Source organism: Mixophyes fleayi, chromosome 2, assembly GCF_038048845.1.
Source record: "Mixophyes fleayi isolate aMixFle1 chromosome 2, aMixFle1.hap1, whole genome shotgun sequence".
NCBI lineage: Eukaryota > Metazoa > Chordata > Amphibia > Anura > Limnodynastidae > Mixophyes > Mixophyes fleayi.
Genome location: NC_134403.1, coordinates 122,453,323 through 122,475,328, shown reverse-complemented (window position 1 = coordinate 122,475,328; position 22,006 = coordinate 122,453,323). Strand labels below are relative to the sequence as shown.

The 22,006-nt window shown below is 37.3% G+C and overlaps 1 protein-coding gene across 1 annotated transcript in view; it reads left to right on the top strand.

The window, feature by feature from the left end:
• The window catches only part of ABCC4 (ATP binding cassette subfamily C member 4 (PEL blood group)), a 256,495-nt gene extending 234,796 nt beyond the window's left edge, over positions 1-21,699 (top strand). The window contains exons 29-31 of the mRNA XM_075199901.1: positions 5,602-5,707; positions 18,357-18,491; positions 20,185-21,699. Coding sequence (XP_075056002.1) covers positions 5,602-5,707; positions 18,357-18,491; positions 20,185-20,274 — 331 coding nt within the window. The 3' untranslated portion in view covers positions 20,275-21,699. The remainder of the gene's footprint in view (positions 1-5,601; positions 5,708-18,356; positions 18,492-20,184) is intronic.
• The last annotated feature ends 307 nt before the right edge of the window (positions 21,700-22,006 follow it).

Genomic DNA, 22,006 nt, shown 5'->3' with positions numbered 1-22,006 from the left:
AATTTTCTATATATCATAAGCATACCTGCCAACCTTATTAAGTAACTTCCAGGGCCACTTTGCTACCGAACCAGACATTAAGCAAGATGTCTAGATGAAAACTTCAATGTCCATCTTGTAACTGAATAGAATTCTAAAGCATTGTTGTGCATTTTAAACACAACACACCTGGGACTATATTTCAAAATTAGGGACAGTTGGCAACGAAGAATAAAATAAAAACTGGATAATAAATAAAAAACTTCATTATTCCTTTCTGAAACAGACATTTGTGCACGCTGACATTTATCCAAACTCCATATTGGACCATGACTTGTTAACGAGATATAACTTCTGCACACCACTCAACATATGAATTTAGTAGTTCTGGAGTGGGTTCCTGGTCACTTCATGCTGGTGGCATGACTGTGTCACATTGGGGGCATGCTTAGCTCTTTGTAAGCAGGAAGCTGCACCCATCCCTCTTCTCCTCTGCTAAAAACAACATGCATTGATGTATGCACCAGTGGCAGGTTTGCAAAGCACCCACTGATCACAGCGTGTGGGACATACCCCCAAAATTCCCAGCAGTCAGGGCAAAAGTCCTGATTCTGGTGACAGCAGGATAGTTATCTAGTAACTGTCCTGCCTAAATTGGGAGATATGCAACTGTAATTACAAAAGGAAAAAGACAAGCTTCTCAATCAATTTATAACTGACAAAATGGGCCTCCCATGTGTATGTATTACCTGTAAGGAATACTGTGGTCCTTCCTGGGAAGTTTTATTCTCAATGTAAAAATATAAAATTGATATATGCGATCCAATTTTAATATTGTAATTGATTAGTGTTAGCACTTTGAAAGCGATGGATGGCTTACATTGTATTTACGAAGGTATACAACTTAGACATCTGCTTTTATCATTATTTAGAGGTAGGTTTTAAGCTGGGTCTTTTTTCAGCCAAGTGCCGATGGATCTTATGACCTAAAGTTTTCATTTGGGGTTGGTGGGACGAGAATCCTGGCTTTGACTTCAAATATTTGCTCCTCCTACATCGCTGAGCTTTATGGAGGAGGTGTGGTTTTGCATTAACCTCACAATGTTTGTGGCCATATGCAAGTGTGGGATAAAAAAAAGACATATGGCAGGGGCTGAAGACATTTTCACAAAACTATATATGTGGACATAGTTTTGTGAAATCTCCTTATTTGTAATTTAATCTTATGTATTTTAAAAATGTTTTGTGAAGTTGTCATGAGTTGACAAAATCTTGCATTTGCAAAGCGATATATGGATGTTTCTCATAGACTGGCCGCCTTCACTATTGGAAAGTGAGAAATGCAAGAGGAAATTTTCTCTCCATTCTACATATGTAAGTGGTAATTTCTATGTACAAATATTTAAATATGTTAGTAAGTAATAATCACTGAATCATTGCGTAATTCTTATTACAATGGGTGTTGTGGTTTTATATGCATCTATATTTTAACCAATTTAGAATACTAAATATTGATTTTATTTGTAATTCTCTTGGATTTAATATATATTTATCCTCCACTCAAATGGTAATTTTTGTATTATTGTACACCGTGTGTCCTTTCTGCGCTGTATACTTTTCTTTGTGGTAAATCTGGGTAAACAACCTCTTTTGTTTAAGCCCTGCCCCTTTCACCTCCCGATTCGGGATGTCACGCCAACATCTGGATAGTTGGGAGGTATATATTAATGAGGCTGAGAGTGAACAGTTATTGTCATTATTACATGTGTCAGTATTATGTGTTTGAATGTTTTCGTTATATTGGTCTAAATGCACCTAGAAATGCGCTTTCCTTTAAAAGTGCAACTGAAAGGTGTAAAGCGCATTATTGAAAGTTAAGGATGACAACTGATATTGGTATACCCTGAATACCCATAAAGTTCAAGGGGATTTGGAGGAATGAAAATTCTGTTTGACCCGTTGCAAAATAGGAAATGGCCCCCTCTCCAAATGTGTCTTCTCCAGCCCTGTAGTCTATGCCTGGGTGCATTTGTAGGTGGTTCATGTGGCTAAATCACTCTCTACATGGAGCTTCCCTGACCTACAAAAGCACTTGCACTGCTTTACTGGGCGCTGAAATTTGTTTTGTTTTTCATTATTGCTATGCAACAATTTTTATGTGCCCCACTGTGTTTTAATTTTAAGGGGGGGGGGGACATTCTAATTGAATTTTGCTTAATTATATAAACAGAAGGGTCCAAAATAGTTTCAAGTCCTTTCTTAAGACTCCTTTAAGCTCTTGGGACTGATGGTAGCTTATTCCCCCAGCACCAATGTGATGTGTTAGGAGGCCAGCCAGTTATTCAGGTTGTGGAGGTTTACATTTACAGTAGGAAGTAAAAAAAAAAAAACAGTAAAAATATGACACTTAGTCTGCAAATTATGTACCTTTATTTACAGCTGCTGCTTTGTTTTACTTGTATAATTGAATTTATTTTGTGTTATATCCTCAGTAGTGTGGCTATTGCTACACATCATGCCACGCTAACTAAGGTTCTTGCTGGGTCTGCTTTACTTTGTTTACTGTGTTTCTGATCCACAGTGAATTCTGTTCTTGTTATTAGTGATATTTCTATTTCTGTGAGTTGTGGCTATATATAACAAATGTATATTACACCTATGAGCATGGTGAGAAGTTACATGGCATTTTTTGTTTACTCCTTTATTCTATATCATATATTCTGAATGCCAGTTTTCACTTGGCTGTACCTGGCCAACAGCTTTGAAGTACATAATATTTAAATACATATTATTTAAAATTTGGAAGGTTCACCCATTTAACATGATATAGATATATAATAATACTGTAATGCAATTTGAGAGACACAAATCTCTGGTAATTATCTAGCAAGTGTTCAGTCGAATTGTCATTTGCATGTGCTATTCATATGTTCACCTTATGTACTATAACACAGTCCTGCCTGGGTCTATTTGTTTTAATTTTTGCAAGTTAGTGTGCACAGAATGCCATTTTTAATTCTGGATTCATTAAATATATTGGAAAGTAAAGTAATAAGTTTTGCATGGATGTAATATTGCTAGTCCCAACTATTGATGTGCTAATGACTTGTATTTGTGCATGATGGGTGTCATATTGGGATTTTAGCTACATCTGTTATTAGTTTGAGATAATACAATTTAATGTGAGTGTTAAGTTTAATGGCTAATTTACATAATTATTTTATACACATTGGTCAGAGCATTTACACCATTTTGCCCTGGGGTTTTCTTTTTTTAAACTTATAATATCATAACATTGCACTCAGTCTAACTAATTTTATTAACATTGACTTGATATATTCTAACAGGGAATAGTACATGCAATACAGGCTTTTCTTTTAATAATTTATAAGTTGCTCACTAATGTTGCCATATTTCTGGGAAACCTTTCCAGGCCTACCAACAGAGACAATAGTATACCAAAGTGAACAAGTCAGATGAACCCTATTCAGTGACCGTTTTGAGTTTGAAGCCCAAGCTCAGATTCACATGCGACTTAAGTCCCTTGTATCTAAACCTAGGTACACGCTGCAGAAAAATTGTCGCACTGCGATATCTTTAACAATTTTACCAACGATTGAAAGTCCCAATCAGCATGCCAATTCATGTATACACATTTACACGATTTACCTTCAGATCTGTGCTTTTCATTTGTCATAACCATCGGCCGAAAAGATAGTGACTCTTTAAACTCTATGAGAGATCTGCCTACAGTGCTGGTCATGAGTGCATACAAACTGCAGAATTTGCCCAAAATCGTTTATATATATTTTTAGTCCGGTTATAAAATCAAATAAAACGATACAATGTGCTTTGGTATGATAAAACATGATTGTTGGAGCATACACACTAATGCTATATTGGATCGAACAGTCGGTTATCGCGTGATTGATGCAATAATCAGGTGAAAAACCTGTAGTGTGTGCCTAGCATATCTCTGTGCCTTCTTGTTTGTTTCCATTCCCTTCTCACATGATGAAACTATTCCTGTCACATAATCATAAGTGGATGCTGCCTCCCATATGACCAGCTCACTCTTCTCCTGAATAACTCTGTTTTTGTTATGATGAATTTATTGGCTGCAAGCTCCTCTGTCCCCATCTATTTCACAACACAGCTATACAAGAGATGAATGCTAACAACATTTTACTACTTTCTGATGTATTATTGCGTTCAGATATTTGCATGTTACATGGTATTTTAAAATAATAACTATTTTGAATTTGGCTTCAACCTCTGTGAATACATAGTACTCACAGTGTAAAGATGTAAGGTGCATTCTTTGTGTTTGTCGAGCCCGCATAATCCATCTAGTTGAAATAGGTTTAACTGTACAGATGAAAATATATGTGTAAAATGTTCTTCAATTCTGCAAATAGGAGAAGCATAAATATACTCTTGGCTATGCATTGTGGTTTTGGCCACCAATTCACAAAAAGGATAGGCAGTATACTAGATTAAGTGCTACACTGTTCAAGCTAGAATTATTCACTCTAGTGAACAGTTGTTTTAGGGGGATGTGATCACAATGTATGAGCAATAATCGTCCATACAGAAAATTAACTGATGACATGCTCAGGATAAGGTCATCGCAGAAGACAAAAGGTCTCTTCTTGGGGTTACCTCAGTAAGACTGAATTACCCTCTGACGAGGACATTGGCAGACACTGTAAATAGATTTAAAAAAGGACTGGATATGTTCCCAGGAAAATGGAGGTGTACTGCCAATAATATCACACACAAATGATAGCATGTTGATTGAGGTAATAATGTACGGCTCTTAAGGAAAACTGCACTATACCTTACATGTTATACTTTAATACCCAATCACTTTCAGGATGAATGGTGAATGAATTTGGTGGAAATGTTATAAGAACCCAGTTTCCAGATCAGCAGATTTCCCCTACACATCCACAAATTCTCCCAAACTACCCAGCTCCACACCCCCTCCTTGGCTTCTCCATGATGGTGTTTTGGCCCCTGGCTTTGCTGATCACTAATTTACAAATTTTAATTTAATCGGCATACAGCTGATTGTACAGATGATTAAATGGGCATGGGAACCCTGCTGTTCTACCAGTTGGGTAGAGGAGGTTCCTGGGTAAATTGGTTGGAGATAGTCTTTAAAATTACATGATCTTCAAGCACGTTTTAGCCATTTGCTTTTTTTCAGTTTTTTGTTCATAGTTAATTTGGACAAATGGTTACATTAATTTATTGGGTACTTTGTGTTGATTGTGGGAATAAATTTCAGATAAATCCATTATGGTATCACAGCGAAATGTGCAAAAGTTCAAGGGCGGTGAATACCGTTTATATACCGTCAGTGTATATATTCAGGCTTTATTCTTAAACCTGTAACTGAAGGAGGTGCTTGCTGGTTACTTTGGTATAGCGTTGGTTGTATGATCACAAACAACAGATTCATTACATACAACAGGAGTGTTTTGTTTTACTTTTTGGTTGTGAACATTTGTAGTCAACCTATTATTTTTTTTCAGTTTTTATCATACTTTACCAGACTTAATTGTAGCTAAGAGCATCTATGCAAATTAATATGATTTTCTTATTTTTCTTTTACAGAACAGATGAATTGATTCAAAAGACAATACGAGAAAAATTTGCTGATTGCACAGTGCTGACAATTGCACACAGACTGAACACTATTATTGACAGTGACAAAATTATGGTAAATTAGATTTAGTAAACCTTTTATTTTTGATTATTGCTATTATGGCATATCTTCATAAATGTGAGTTCACAAATGTTTTCTGTATACAATGATTCCATGAATAAGCGAACATTAAAAGCCTGGGATGCTTTCATCTCTTTAATATACAAAGGGGGAACATATTAGCACTGCAACAGCAGCCATAGATCTGTGATTAATATAAATATAAGAAAGTAATATTGTTTATGTGAGATTTTGAAGTTGGTCCCATCCCATCCAAAACGTAATACTTTTGGACAATTCTTTCTAGTGGTCATATCAGTGCACATTTAGTCCTACACAGTAACTGCAGAACAATCATCCTTAATATAGACCAAGATGGAGCAGCTTAGTGGATTTGTCAAAACTGAATTTTATTTGTAGTCATTGGGGTAAATTTATCAAGCTACAGGTTTGAAAAAGTGGAGATGTTCCCTATAGCAACCAATCAGATTCTAACTTTCATTTTGTAGAATGTATTAAATAAATAACTAGAATCTGATTGGTTGCTGTAGGCAACTTCTCCACTCTTCAAAACCACAGATTGATAAATTTACCCCATAGTGTTCTCATCACCTACTCACTTGGTAAAGTGAATACCCCTGCCAGCTATGTTCGTAATGGACTAAAGAGGGGTGGCAGTTAACAGATAGTTACAGTAGTTATGTCAAGGTATGAAAGGAGCTATTTTAGAGGGGTTGTATAAGTCAAAATAGCATGATTTGTTTAGTTATTGGATGTGAGGTTGGAAAAAGAGGTCAGAGTCCAGGATTAAAAGGATTGTCCACTATTGGCAAATAAAATGTTGGTGTATGAGACAGACTGTGTACAATCTATGAGGGCTTAGCTCCTAAATTCTCGTATTAGGGAATTGTCGCCTTTCAGTAGTGTGCTTGATACAGTCAGATTTCTACTGGTTTATCATACAGTGCCTTGCAGATTTACTTTTCACAACACTTTCAATAGTTTCTATAGTGATCTCATTCAGTGCCTTGAATCTCTAAAACCTGTTATTCATTCATGAAGAATTTTCAGCTTTAACATTGTACATTCTTTATCTCTATTTGTATGACACTGTTTTGAGTATTGTATATGTTTGCACTGATACATTTTCCAGTGTGGAATGGTAAAATTTATCATTTCAATGTTAGTCCAACTTTAAAATCCAATATGCGTATGCAGTATGCAAGAACAAGCATTATTTGCCCCTCTTGCAAAAAAAGGCAATGCAGCTTGGTTTGCTCAGCTGAATTTTTTACACCTGGACAAAATTTCCCCCTAACTCTAATTCTGCTCTGTTTCAAATGGTCTTCACATAGTGTGTTGTGTGTTGTTATATTTTGATATACATTTATTTCCAGATGCATTATTGATTACCCAGTGTGTTCCCAACACTTACCTAAGCCCTTTCTCTCAGTTATATGATCCATGACTCACATCAAGTAACACCCTGGGCAGAAGAATTGTGTTAACTATTTGTTAGCAGTATATTATTTAAGGTTTATTTTGCAGTATAATTTCCTGTATATGTCCCTAAAACTCTAAGGTTGCACTGATGGATCATCAAAGTAAATATAGGGAAAACTTATATATATATACATATATATATATAATCTGTAAGTAATGATTTTTAATTCCCTGTATTAAGTTTTGAGCATATAGATTAAGTGTAATGTAGAATGCTCCAAATAAATGCATGCACTGTGTATAAAATATTCCTTTATTTAAACGGCAGCGTACCAACACTTTGTAGAGATCAAAGTGAAGCGTATGAAGCACATTGATTTTGTTTTATTTTCTTACTTTATGACAATACATTTGAAATACAGCATAATAATATGATACAGTCATGTAGGAAAGATAAAACTCATAATTGTCACTTTGATCTTGGGCAAGCCATCTTCTCTTTTGTTGAGTACTGTAAGCAATTTGCCAATAAAGCTGTTCAGCATTAGCATTGTCATCATAACATCACTTAATTACTATTGTTAAACTCATTATAATCCCATTGTTCTTTTCAGGATTATTTCTCTTTACAAATACAAGTGGGATATATCTTTTGCTTATTATTATGAAGACTAACAAAAGACGTATAAGGAAACATCTGTGAAAATAATTAATAGCATTATTTATGACTGTTGTTTACTTGCTGGTTCTCCGAAGGGACTCATCTAGTTTTAATTTAAAATTTACTTCAAGAAATTAAGCCTGATTATGATGTCCTATTTTCCCGTAATCATTTTCCATTTTGCTGATTTTATTTTGTTTTTTTAAGCATTTTTCTAACTTTTTCTACAGCCTTCAGTAATTTCAAAGCCTTTATTCAGGGCACAGATAAAAATGATCTAGTAGCAATGTACATGTACATTGTTCATGGGAAAACACTACTCATTTGTGGCACTATTCTAGGTTTGTACATATGCAATTCCATTTTATTGTGCAGTGTACTAAAAACATTCATCCAAAGGCTTATATATTATTTCAGTAGGTGTTTGTGTTGCACATAATAAGGCCCCCCCCCCCAAAAAAAACATAAAACATAACATTTAATGCTGCATCACGTCAGCTCCACAGCCACATCCACATGACGCCACAGCCACATCAGAACCCCCCCAGACACATCATAACCTCCCCCACCGCCCCTTAACATCAAAGCTCCCCTATCCTCTGACACATAACAACTCCCCCTACCCCCGGACACATCATTGCTCCCATTACCCCCAGACACGTAATAACTCCCCCCTACCCCCAGACACATCATTGCTCCCATTACCCCCAGACACGTAATAACTCCCCCTACCCCCGGACACATCATTGCTCCCATTACCCCCAGACACGTAATAACTCCCCCTACCCCCGGACACGTAATAACTCCCCCTACCCCCGGACACATCATTAGTCCCATCACCCCCGGGCACATAATAACTCCCCCTACCCCCGGACACGTAATAACTCCCCCTACCCCCGGACACATCATTGCTCCCATCACCCCCGGGCACATAACTCCCCCTATCCCCAGACACATCATTGCTCCCATTACCCCCTGACACGTAATAACTCCCCCCTACCCCCGGACACGTAATAACTCCCCCTACCCCCGGACACATAATAACTCCCCCTACTCCCAGACACATCATTGCTCCCATCACCCCCGGACATGTAATAACTCCCCCTACCCCCGGACCCGTAATAACTCCCCCTACCCCGGACACATAATAACTCCCCCTACCCCCAGACACATCATTGCTCCTATCACCCCCGGACATGTAATAACTCCCCCTACCCCAGATACGTAATAACTCCCCCTACCCCCAGACACATCATTGCTCCGCCTACCCCCGGACACATAAAAACTCCCCCTACCCCCAGACACATCATTGCTCCTATCACCCTCGGACATGTAATAACTCCCCCTACCCCCAGATACGTAATAACTCCCCCTACCCCCAGACACATCATTGCTCCCATTACCCCCAGATACGTAATAACTCCCCCTACCCCCAGACACATCATTGCTCCCATTACCCCCAGACACGTAATAACTCCCCCTACCCCCAGACACATCATTGCTCCCATTACCCCCAGATACGTAATAACTCCCCCTACCCCCAGACACATCATTGCTCCCATTACCCCCAGACACGTAATAACTCCCCCTACCCCCAGACACATCATTGCTCCCATTACCCCCAGACACGTAATAACTCCCCCTACCCCCAGACACATCATTGCTCCCATTACCCCCAGACACGTAATAACTCCTCCTACCCCCAGACACATCATTGCTCCCATTACCCCCAGATACGTAATAACTCCCCCTACCCCCGGACACATCATTGTGCTCCCCCTACCCCCAGACACATCATAACTCCAGTTTCTCTTCAATTTACTTTTATATGCAAAGATTTACGTGATAACCATGACATTCAAAAATATGTAAGCTAATAAAACAACCTATGGGGAGTGAGTTTGGTATTAGCAGTGTCAAATAACACCCAAGTGGTTAATATAAGATGATCAGGGAACTGTACTAAATGATTAGGGTTGGTAGAATCAGCAGTCAGTATCTCTCCGCATGTGAGCCCCGTGACTTACAATAAGCCAGAGGACCAGAATTTGAGAAGTGTGATCAGAGATATTTAAAAGAGCACCTATGAGATGTTCACTTATGTGCATATTTTTCACTCCAGCCACCACTTGGGTGAAACTGAGGTATGATTTCAACCACTGGGCTGATATGTGAATCATAACTGCAGCCAAAACCCTCATGAAAAGGTTATTATCTGTAAAGGTTAGGCCAGGTATTAGTTTATTCAATCAAAAAATTATCTGAGGTCATTTGTAACGGTTTTAAAGCTCTGTTTGTCCGTTTCATTTGAACCTTTCACCACAGTGACTTCACTTTAAGGCAAATCCACCACATGTGTAGGTGGTCACCCAACTCCTTTCAACTAAAAAAAATATTAACTTATAGTTGTATTTGAGTACTTTGCAATTATATATGGATTGAAATAAGTCCCTTTGTAATGAAATAATCACATTTTCTTTCAAGAAAACATTCACCATAGTCTTAGCAGTAGGTTCCCAAATTTTTTCCACATTTTGCTACCATCCATAAAGTGACAGTCTGTTTCCCAAGCTATTTCATATGGTAGTTGAACAGCAGTAACCTTTTTGCTAATTACTTATTAGTTTCCCTTATTGTACAGTGGTGTCATGAAGAAGTGTTCTATGTTTTGTGTTCAAGTATGGTAATGCAACTTTAGCCACATCTCAATGCTTTTGTAGGGTTTAACTATATACACTTGTACGCCTGAGTTACACTATATGGACAAAAGTATTCGGACGCTTGACCATTACACCAACAGGGACTGTAATGACATTGTATTTAAATAAATATACTTTAATATGGAGTTCGTCCCCCTTTTGCAGCAGTAACAGCTTCCACTCTTTTTGCATGCAGCATATCAGCCATGGAAACCCATTCCATTAAGATCCCGCCGCACAGATTTTGTGCTTACATTAATGCCAGTGGAAGTCGGAACTCTCCAGCTATGGAATCAGCAGAGCATTGGCGACTTTTACACAACATGCGGCTTAGCAGTCATTGACCCCGCTCTGTGATTTGACGTGGTCTTCTGCTTCGTGGCTGAGTTGCTGTTGTTACTAAACGCTTCCACTTTCTAATAATATCACTTACAGTTATCTGTGGAATATCCAGCAGCGATAAAATTTCACGAACCATCTTATTGCAAAGGTGGCATCCTATCACAGTACCACACTTGAAGTCACTGAACTATTCAGAACGACCCATTTTGTATCACAAATGTTTGCAAGTGGAGACTGCATGGCTAGGTGCTTTTTCATACACTTCTGGCAATGGGACTGATTGAAACACCTCAATTCAATAATTAACAGGTGTGGCCAAATACTTTTATCCATATAGTGTATGTCTGGTGCAAATATCACTGTTTTTGAGCTGAATGCATCTTTAGATATACATGTAATTCTCCTTTTTTTTCATGCGCCTTTTCCTTCATAAGCTATGCGTCCAACTCTAGATGAGCCCTATAGTGCCTTATGTGGGCACATTTATGAATATGGTCATTACAGATTACTTTTGAATAATAATAAAATGAATGCATGAAAATGAATGTCCACATTGGCCAATGGAAGCCTCTGTCACTAGAGAAATATATATATTAAAAAAAAACAATTGAAGCAAATTACTTTATACAATTATAATTTTTTTGTATACAGTTGTTAAAGGACAGGGAACAGAGAGAACAGCAGCAGATTACTGTTGAATTATCTATTGGTCACTTGAGATCACAATCCGGTAATGTTTGTGTGGGTGTAAAGCAGTGGTGGGCGACGTGAAAGAGGTGGAGGGCTGCATTAAGCTTTCAAAGGGCCCGCACAGATGAAGAAGGGACAGCACAGTGCACTCACTCCTCCGAGTATGTTGTGTGAGCTCCCTGTATTGTGCAGAACAGGTGACATGACAAGGAAGTTAACTTTCCCTGTTCTGCCTCATTCTTTTCATATTAAGCAGATAATAAGATTGGGAGCAGTCGGCTGGGGCCGCAGGTGAAGGCTAGGCGTGCAGCTGTTGTCCATCACTGGTATAAGGTATGAATCAAATTTAGAAACATTAGAGACATTAAGTTTTCAGAAATTATTAAAGAAGTGTAAGCTGATTTTGGGATCAGAACAATTGGGCTTGACCAATCAGTATGTGACTCTTTGATTTTGCCTAAATACAAAATATATTTGATTACCATGGAATTAGCCCCTCATCTATCCTTGGGCATTATGTATGGCATTAGGTTAACTTTAACCCCTGGCTCAGTAATAATGTCATGGTGAATTACTATAATTCTGAGAGAGATCAGAATATATATTCCTTTCACATGACAAATTATTTGACCTCATGCACTTGAGTTAGAGACAGAGTTTACTCTAATTTTACTTTGGGGACTAAGCTCAGTGCAGATTATTTTAATTATTATTGTTGGTTTTTTGTTTTTTTATAAGTGCCACAAAAGGTCCACAGTGCCTTGAGGCTTGGCTAAGAGAGCTAGCCTATCCTTCCAGGTTTATATCAGATTTCCTCCAACTGGCGATTTTTATAATTTACCTTGCTTGATTTCTGTAGATCTGAAATGGTCCCTGGCATTTGGTAAAAAAATTACTTTCTACAATAGAAGCCAAAACAAACTCTAGAACACCAAAGGCAAAGATACGTACTTCAGATTATAATTGTTCACCCTCTTTTGAGTTTGTTAGGCTTTTTTTCATGTGATCTCTTACTATTTACAATACATCAGCTATTCTCTGCTGCATTTGGGAGATTCTCTGTGATGGTGAGTATACTGTAGAGAACTTTGGAGCTTCCCTAATTGCAATCACAAGGTACGGCAACAGATGATCTCCGTTTTTCCCCATCCTGGTCTACCATCTTTTTTGGCATACTCTATAGTATTTTATTAACATCTACAAAACCATATGTATGAGGATGTTGAACTAGGGTCCTTACGTGAGTTAAATTGAACATCCCGCATAGTTCCTGCATGTTTTTTTATGTAAATGGGTTGCCAAGGTCAGTTAAGATTTTCTTTTGGTATTCCCACTCTGGTAAAAGTATTGACTAATTGTCTAGCTATTGTCTTGGCTGACGTTAATGCGATTACTTTCAGGTTCTGACCAGAATATATTGATGACCCAAGGCAAATTGTATCCGAGGCCCAACTAGATTCAAAGGACTCTGAAAATGTGGCCTGGGATGCATTGAACTGGTGGTCAGGAAAGGACAAACCGTATTCGCATACATTTTTATGCACCATAAAAAGAATAATTCAGCAAAATTCTCTTAGAAGTTTTCTATACCCCTAAGTGTCATTCCATTATATGTTCATGAATCAGGTCTAAAACCATTTTCTGGTATGTTTTAGAAACTACTAACTGCTCTAGCTTCCCATTTTTTGCCCCTCAATACATCAAATCCTAACGTATAGCCATGCAAAGATACGAAAGTCGACCATCGGTTTCTACTGGCTTCATATTAACAACTACTAATCATCTTACCTTAGATGATTATATTGGAACGACCGCTTTCCTAATCACCATTTTAAAAACAACACAAAAAGTAAACCTGGGGCATGCACAGTATGTAGCAAAATATATAAATTGATATGAAAAAAATGTGCAAACCCTGTCTCCACCATTATTTATTATACTTTGTTTTAAAGAAACCTATTTTATCTGGACTTCGTGTCCTGCTCCGTATTTAAGCCTTGATAGCTACTCTGTGGGCCGAGTGCATTCTACAGTACTGTAGAAACTTTTTAAATTTAGTAATGTCAAAGGATGGAATGTAATCTTATGAGTGCCCTTTACAATGTGTTGCAAGAGTCCCTAAGCAGCCAGTATTGGCATTATAAAAAAATAAAATAAAATTCATCTTGGGGGTACCAATATGGTAAAGCAATCCAAAATGGTAGCTAATGAGTCGTGCGATTTGACAAAATCACGATGTGCCAGGTGTTTCTTTAACACTTTTTTACATCTTTATTGTGTCTCCCAGGCAAAAGCAAAATTAATTCCTGAAAGCATATTCACAGTTGGGGTAAGAGGTAAATTAAATGCTCCTGACTTTTCAGACCAGAACTGGTGCCAAAAGTGTCAATTAGGTCAGGTGGTACTGCGTATATAATTTCATTGCAGGGGAATTGAATGCTTTCTTGATATCAAATGAAAGTAGGTGGCATGCCAGGATTTGATTGTCACAAACTCAATATTCAAAACCCTTTTGATGTTATCCGGGCCTTGCCTAGCTAGGCATAAACTTTTTGGGGGCTAACCAGTTATGGAGGATAAGGCAGTTTAGCTTATTTTATTTGTACATCTACATCTTGATTTAATATATATTTTTAATGCATATGTTGATCATGATCAGTTTTATTGCCGACTTAGCTATATTGGGAATATGATTGTCCTCTGTATATGGCAGAAAAAGTCTGACTAATGGAGTAAAATTTGTAGAGAAAATGCATTTATTGTACTGGACAGGCAATACATCTGGGCAGTGAGCTTTTAAGCCCTTAAATAGCCTGTTTTATTTCCTCAGAATATATAGCATTATTTAGTGCCACACTGTGTTCACTGTACCCTTTGAATGCACCCAATGATATTTTCATTGTGTGTGCCTTCTTATACTGTCCTCCAACTTTTCAAACCTAATGTATTGGCTACTGACTCCTTCAACTGCCTATTTTTTCATGGTGATTATGTTCCAGCCACACTTCCAGATCAGGTGGAAGACAATGAGGTTTGGATACTACTACCCTTCTCTCCACATTCTGACACTTACTTAACCATTTATCTTGGTTGTATTGCTTGTTATTCTGCAAAATTCCCACTCTGACAAGCACACAGCAAGCTGTCCAATGTGCCTTGTCGACTCTTTCACTCATATACATACACATGACGTCTTCATGTTGGTTTATTTTTTTTGATGAATAAATAATGACAATGTAAAATTGTTTATAGATTATTGGTCACATGAGATTAGATCTATCAATTTTAAATACTTGTTGATGACTAGATATTTGCCCTGATATTTAAAAACATAAATTGGAAAGAGGGTGTACATTATTTTTCATTTGACTCTAATGTGCTGTTGCAAAGGATCTGTACGAATCTTGATACCAACGTCTGCCGCTGCATTAGTTTTTTTCCTAATGCTCTTCCTCACTCAGTAAAACTAACCTCTAATACTTTCTTCAGATGTGCAGTGCAAATATAGCACTGGCCACATGCACAGTATCATCATCATCATCATCAACATTTATTTATATAGCGCTAGCAAATTCCGTAGCGCTTTACAATTGGGAACTAACATTAATAAGACAATACTGGGTAATACATACAGACAGAGAGGTAAGAGAACCCTGCTCGAAAGCTTACAATCTATAGGACAATGGGAGTTAGAAACACAAGGGCATGTGCTACATCATATTGAACAATGGACCATCCAGACTGCAAAGGTAAATGTACTGAGCGGGTTGTGTGTGTTGCAATGTTGGTCAGAAGGTTGTTGTCTTGCGTTAGCAGTGTAGTGGATAGTAATAGGGTAATCTAGGGAAATTAAGATGATGGTTGAGGAATATCATAACCTTGTCTGAAGAGGTGGGTTTTCAGTGAACGCTTGAAGGTTTGAAGGCTAGAGGAAAGTCTTACTGTGTGTGGGAGGGAATTCCACAAAGTAGGTGCAGCCCGGAGAAAATCCTGTAACCGAGAATGGGAGGATGTGATGAGAGTGGAGGAGAGACGTAGATCTTGTGCAGAACGGAGGTGTCGAGTAGGGAGATATTTCGATACAAGTGAGGAAATGTATGTCGGTGCAACTCAAATTTCACAAGGCTTTGGGACCATTCCCTATCATCATTTCCTATGTCCCTGATTCCAGTATGCTAGTTGTTAACATGCAGTAATGTATGAACAAAGATGTGTAGTGGCATTTGTTTTCATCTAGCCTTGCCTGTGCTTAATTATAGGCGGTTATTGTCCCCTATATGTCATAAGAATGTAGTAACCTCCATCAAATGAAACAGATTTTACAGGTTTCTATACTGGTGTGTGTTGTTGGTGGATTATTGGAGGTATAGTTTTTCTACCGGTGAAGTGCTTTGGGCTACCCAGCCCTATGCTAATGAAATCTGCTTGGATTATTTAATATAAGCAATATTACCAGCACAGTTGGCATTGTCATAGTTCTTTGTAAGGCTGGTGTTTTTATCTGTTGCGATAAAGTGTTCCTATTGCAAATTAACATTTATTTTATAATCTGTCATTTTATTCTTTATAGAGCAATGTAGTTTGGTGAAAAATAGACACCTGTTTAAGGAAGAGACAGGTGAAAATAAGAAGAAAAATAATTTATTTACCCAAATTACTCTTTTGTTTCACATGTGTGTATGGTAAAATAGGGACACTTGCATTTCAGTGTTCACATCCAGACTTCCAGGCACATGCAAAATAATATACGCAGGGGCGTAAGTAGGTGTTTGTGGGCCACATGGCAAAATTTTGTAACTGCCCCCACGGTCCACCCAATGGTTAAAAAATCACATAAAGACATGGAGCTTTGACAGGGAAGGTGGCCCCTCAGCTGGAGGCCCCATGTCAGTTGCACACCCTGCTCGTGTGCTGCCTAGGTTCAGGGACACATGGAACAATCTGAAGAAATGCACTGTACAAAAGTGTAAACATCACATCAAACATCCAAGCTCCTACCACTTATTAAAGTTTTCTGTTATTCTCCTGAAATACTGCACAGTTTTAACTTTTTGTATTTTTTTTACCGTGGACAATATGCACCTAGAAGCATGCTTCTCCGCCAAGGTGCAAAGGGCGACCCAAATATAGAACGAGTTGGTGCAGAAATGAAGTATTTTGACTGAGTGAACATGGCTGTGCGTGTTCAACAAAGCAAAGAGCACTCCAAAAAAATGTGCCCTCACCATCCTTTTATCTAATTTCCGTGATCTTGTTCTTTGGCATTAAATCTTGTCTCTTACCACTATGCAAAACTAGGCTCACCTGTTCATCTTCTCCGTACTTTGCAAGGAACGGCCTCGCTCCGCCCAACCACTCATATTGTATGGTATGTTCTTCTGCTCATCCATCAATGCCAACATATTGCTCCGCAAATCAATGCACTTTGGCAGAAATCTATGTGCACCAGTGCAAATTGAAGTATATGCCCAAAGAGAATTTTGTGCTGCACTCCATTGGATTTGTGGTTCATACATCAGTCCAAATTTATCTGAAAATAAAGATTAAAATATTTGTACATTGAAATAAAACCTGTAAATGGAATGAACAGACAGAAGTAGGAAGAAAAACCAGTGACAGTGAGACTGTTAAATAGGAAGAAACGGGGAAAAAATGACGTATTTTAGTTAAAAATTGCATTGTCAAATTATAGGATGATTTAATTATTGTGTGGGCAGATAAAACAGATCAAATTACTTTTAAATGCTTTCAAGAAAATTGCTTTGACTGTGATTTATAATCCCAAATTACAGGTTGCTGTAAATTTAAACTATAATGTAGGTCAGAATGGACTGTACAAGCTGTTGGCATATGACACACGTTCAGAATTCATTTTTGTATCTTCCAGTTTTACTTTGTGCGTAAAGATGCAAATGATACATGAGTCATGAATCACGGATTTGGAATTTTAGCCCTTCAGCAGCTGTAACAACTGGAAAATGGCAGCTTGTATTTTTCTCTTTTACAGACTGTAGTTTTAGTTATCTGATAGTAAAAATCAGGTTGAAAATGTTTTTCACAAGTGCTAAATACAAATAACCCCATGATTTAAAGAAAGATTAGAGATAACATGCCAGGTGACTCCATATTAGGTTATATTGTACAATACCTACAGATCTAGGTCTCAAAGATATTTAAAAGATTTTCGAGCCGAATTTAAAATATTCGACATTGCATGTACTTGGTATAACAAGAGTAGTTTTTCTAAACATTCCTAAGTTTCTGAATTAATATTACTACTAGTTTCTAAATGCTCCACATCATGAAGAAATAGATGTTCAGGTCGAAAGTACATGATACCTAACTTTCTGCTTTTAAAGTGCCTGCAAACCTACAATTTTCCAGGATAAAGTGACCACTGGATGGCACTGTTCTACTAATATCTTTGTATGACTTGTTTTGTTTTATTAAACCTGGGAATTGCAAGCAATATGACAGCTTTCACTAGAGGTAATCAATGCAAGTAATTAGACAAATATGGTTCTTTATATAGTAAAATGGAGCAACATCATTTGCACATGCAACATCCTCCAGAATGTTATGCACTATAGTAACTTGATTTAATATTCAACCTTTTGTAAGCAGACACACTTTTACTAATGGTACATTGTACACATTGCTATGTTATTCTATTTACACGTTATTTAATATGGTTTCCTGTAGCAAATGACAATATGTTTATATTTAGGGAGTCCTTTCCCTTCCAGGATTACACAGTGCATTTGTTTAACATGGATGGGTATGGCTAATGCGTGCTGTGATTTTACTAACGGTTATTATGTTGATTTAGGTGCTTGATTCAGGAAGAGTGAAAGAATATGACGAACCTTACAACTTACTGCAAAATAAAGAGAGCCTGTTCTTCAAAATGGTGCAACAAGTCGGAAGAGCAGAAGCTTCTGCTTTGACACACACAGCCAAACAGGTGATCATTTGTTTCCAATACACACAGGGCTTTAGCGGCCTAGAGAACCACAGGCATAGGCAAAAATCAAGAAAATTAAACTGCATTGAAATTGCAATTGCATTTCCCACATTTGTGTTCCTCTCTTTCTTCCGTACTGCATAAAGGAGTCACCAGGTGAGTTGCGGTGAGAGGGGTACAGGAGAAATTGCCATATTTGAAGGTAAAAGGCTGCCCCTCGAATCTTGTCATTCTCACCACAGCTCTGCCAATGACTGCATGTATAGTATTGTCAGTTTACAACTGTCACATGTACGCTGAATTGGTGCATACGTATACCCTCTCAGTTCAAGCAAGTAAATATTAAATTGACTTTTCAGCCCTGAAGCTGAATAGCAGGGTCTCGCTGCAATGAGCCAATGCATCTCAATTTTGGCCATGTTTAATGCATTATGCAAGCTTAAGGGAAATTCCGCAGCACAGTTTCATTGCACCATTTCTATCTTTATTTAATAGCCTAAAAAAATGTACTTTAAATAACAGAGAAATCATATTAAACCATGCAGAAAAATGTGTATTATTGTCAAACAAACATCAGTTTATGGCAGCTCCTCTATATGTATATTGTAAACATATTTCCAAAGAACTGTACATTTATTTTTAGTCCATCTGGTGACAGATGTCAGCATTTGAAGAGTGCATTTGCCTTTTGAAAGGCTTGAACAAAACTTTTCACATTCATCTGTGAAGGAAAAAAATTGCATTTGAAGTCCCTTTTTCAGGCATACACTGTGGTAGATAAGAGCACACAAGTCTTGACATTATTTCATTTTGTTATGCGCATCTGTCAAAGAAGAGAGATACCATACAGTTACTAAAAACTGCCGATTGTGTAACAGAGAAACTTGACAGCATTTCATTCCTTTTATATTCTGATTATACATTTATCAGGGAACCTGTATCTCTTCTAGTTCAGCTAGAAATCGGTAGGATTGAAGCGCTGAAAGGCATGGTGTGAAAAAATATATATATCTACTGTTGCTTGGGATCATCTTACGTTTCAAAGAAGTTGCTTGGATGAGGCTTTGTCAGAGCCTTAGCCTTCCATTTCATTATTGTGGTATACTATCCAGCGATCACATTTCTATGGGCCTTGTAACTGCTCCGTGGTACAAATTAAACACTCTGATATTTCAAATATATGTACCTTGAAGTTTCAATGCTTGTCAATCATAGTTTGTAAAATATAGGGATTACAAGCTGATATTAACATCCAAATCCATTGTGTTTGGTTTTATGTGTGAAAATGAGAAACCTTTTTGCTGACGCTGGGTTCCCCTTGCCTTTGTCATTCTGTTTAATTTATCTTCATGTTTTCAGTTCACAAAGTGACTCTGTCTTATCAGTATAATGTTGCCGTGGTTTGCATCAGTGCTCCAGTGGGATAACAGGCTGTCTATCATTTTGGTTTATTGGCAATTAATTCAAGCCATTGTTGTGATGATGTACTGGTGAATTTGCTGATTTCCACAAAGATTAACTTGTTTTATGTCAAATACAGGCTAGTATTTGTATCCGCAAGCAAATATATATATATATATATATATATATATATATATATATATATATATATATATATATATATATATATATATATCTATCTATCTATCTCCTTTACCATTTACACTCACTAATCCTATTATTTTTCTTTCAGGTGTCTCTGAACAAAACCCAGCAAGCAAACAAGCCAAATACTTCCAGGGACACATCCGAACCATTTATTATTTTTGAAACTGCTCTTTAACAGTATTTGTTTTGGTTTATTACAAATCTGCCTACTAGAGTCATTTGAAGTAGCCTCCTGGCACTCAGTGTACTTTGCCAGGATTCTCAGTCAACACTATGGCTGTCTTGCCAGCATTCTAGCTACATTCATGTCCATGGCTATCAATTGTGATCTGAAATCATTAGAATGTGAATGAAAGCTGCCATTCTGATATTGTAACTGAAAGCATCTCTGCTCAACGTCTCTAGACCTTCTAGTATAGCACAGAAAGGTGTATTCATAGTATTACCATGTGAATTAACATGTAGTAAGCTGCACTATATTTTACGTGAGCCACTGTGCTTGAAAGAGTTTCCATCTGCCCATGATAGTCAGTGTTGTAGTGGAGTTTGTGCTTAGTGTTAAAGCGAAAACTACTATATGCAGGACAGGATCAACCTGTCATGTAGAAAAGACGATGTACTAAATTTATAAATTTATATTCAACCAATAACTTTCAAAAAGCTCTTTAATGATTTGGGCATTGTTTACCTTGATATACAGTGAAAACACGGATGCACTATTACTTAGTTTATGCTACTCCTTATTATAGATTTAAGTGTTCTTTTCTACTGTTGATTTAGAGCTATATTAATACGTTTTATTTTGCCCAAATTAATCTAATGGGCATTTGAAAATCCCTCTATTACCCAATAAGAATTTAAGAAATTACTGGTACACTGACAAATGTGCCCATTGTTACTCATATATCTACACTCCCCACTTACCCCACAAAAAAGCAAATTATCCTTTCAGGTATGCAGGAGAATGAATGTTTGCTGATTTTTCTCAGGGTAATTTCCTCCTATTACCAAGTTTTCCTTTCATCTGAAAATAAAGGAGCATCCATATGCCCAGAGCTTTGTCTTCCGAATTCAAATGTGCCTTAAGCTATCCGGAAAGAGACTGTGTTAATGTTTACACCGAGGTTTTTTTTTCTGATTTTGTTTTGTTATTGTGTAAAAGATGCCTTAATAGTGACATGTGTAAGCACATAACTGCAGGTTATCCTGATCACTCTGTGAATGGGATCTAGTGTAGACTAGCAAACATGTTTCCATCTCAATCTTTTTGACTTTCATGCTGTATTTTAAGCAACAATCAGTTAAATGCTATTAATGCAATTAGTATTCATGGTTCTTACAGTTTTCTTGATTAATGCCAATTTTTATTCATAATAGCCTGCAATTAAGATACGCACCCCAAAGACACAGAAAGTGTGTGTATTTAATCTTTGCGAATGTCATCTTATGCACATATGTGTATTGCTTTTAATTGTTTTCATTTGTTGTACACTACATTAGTTACATGTTGACTCGTTTGTTGGTTTGCAGGAAAACAAAATGCTGTATTTATTGTATTGTGCATTTCTGATTTGTTTCATAAATGATTGATTTAACTAAAGGGACATCCATTCTTTTTTCAGAGACCACAGCTATATATTGTAATGATAAAACACTGATAGCTCTACCATCAGTTATTTTTAGAAGGCAGTGGTAATTGCTACTTTCAGTCATATATTCTAATTCTAGCCGTGATGTCATAAGATCTTACCCATGTTATCACTGCCAGCAATCACACAGAGATCTTGCAGCTATTTCACAAAACCCAATGGTGATAATCGGAGCTGTCCATGGTAGGCTCTGTTCGCTGCTAATATGTTCCCCAGCATTGTGTGGGACATTAAAGGCTAGGGAGAAGGTATAAAGGT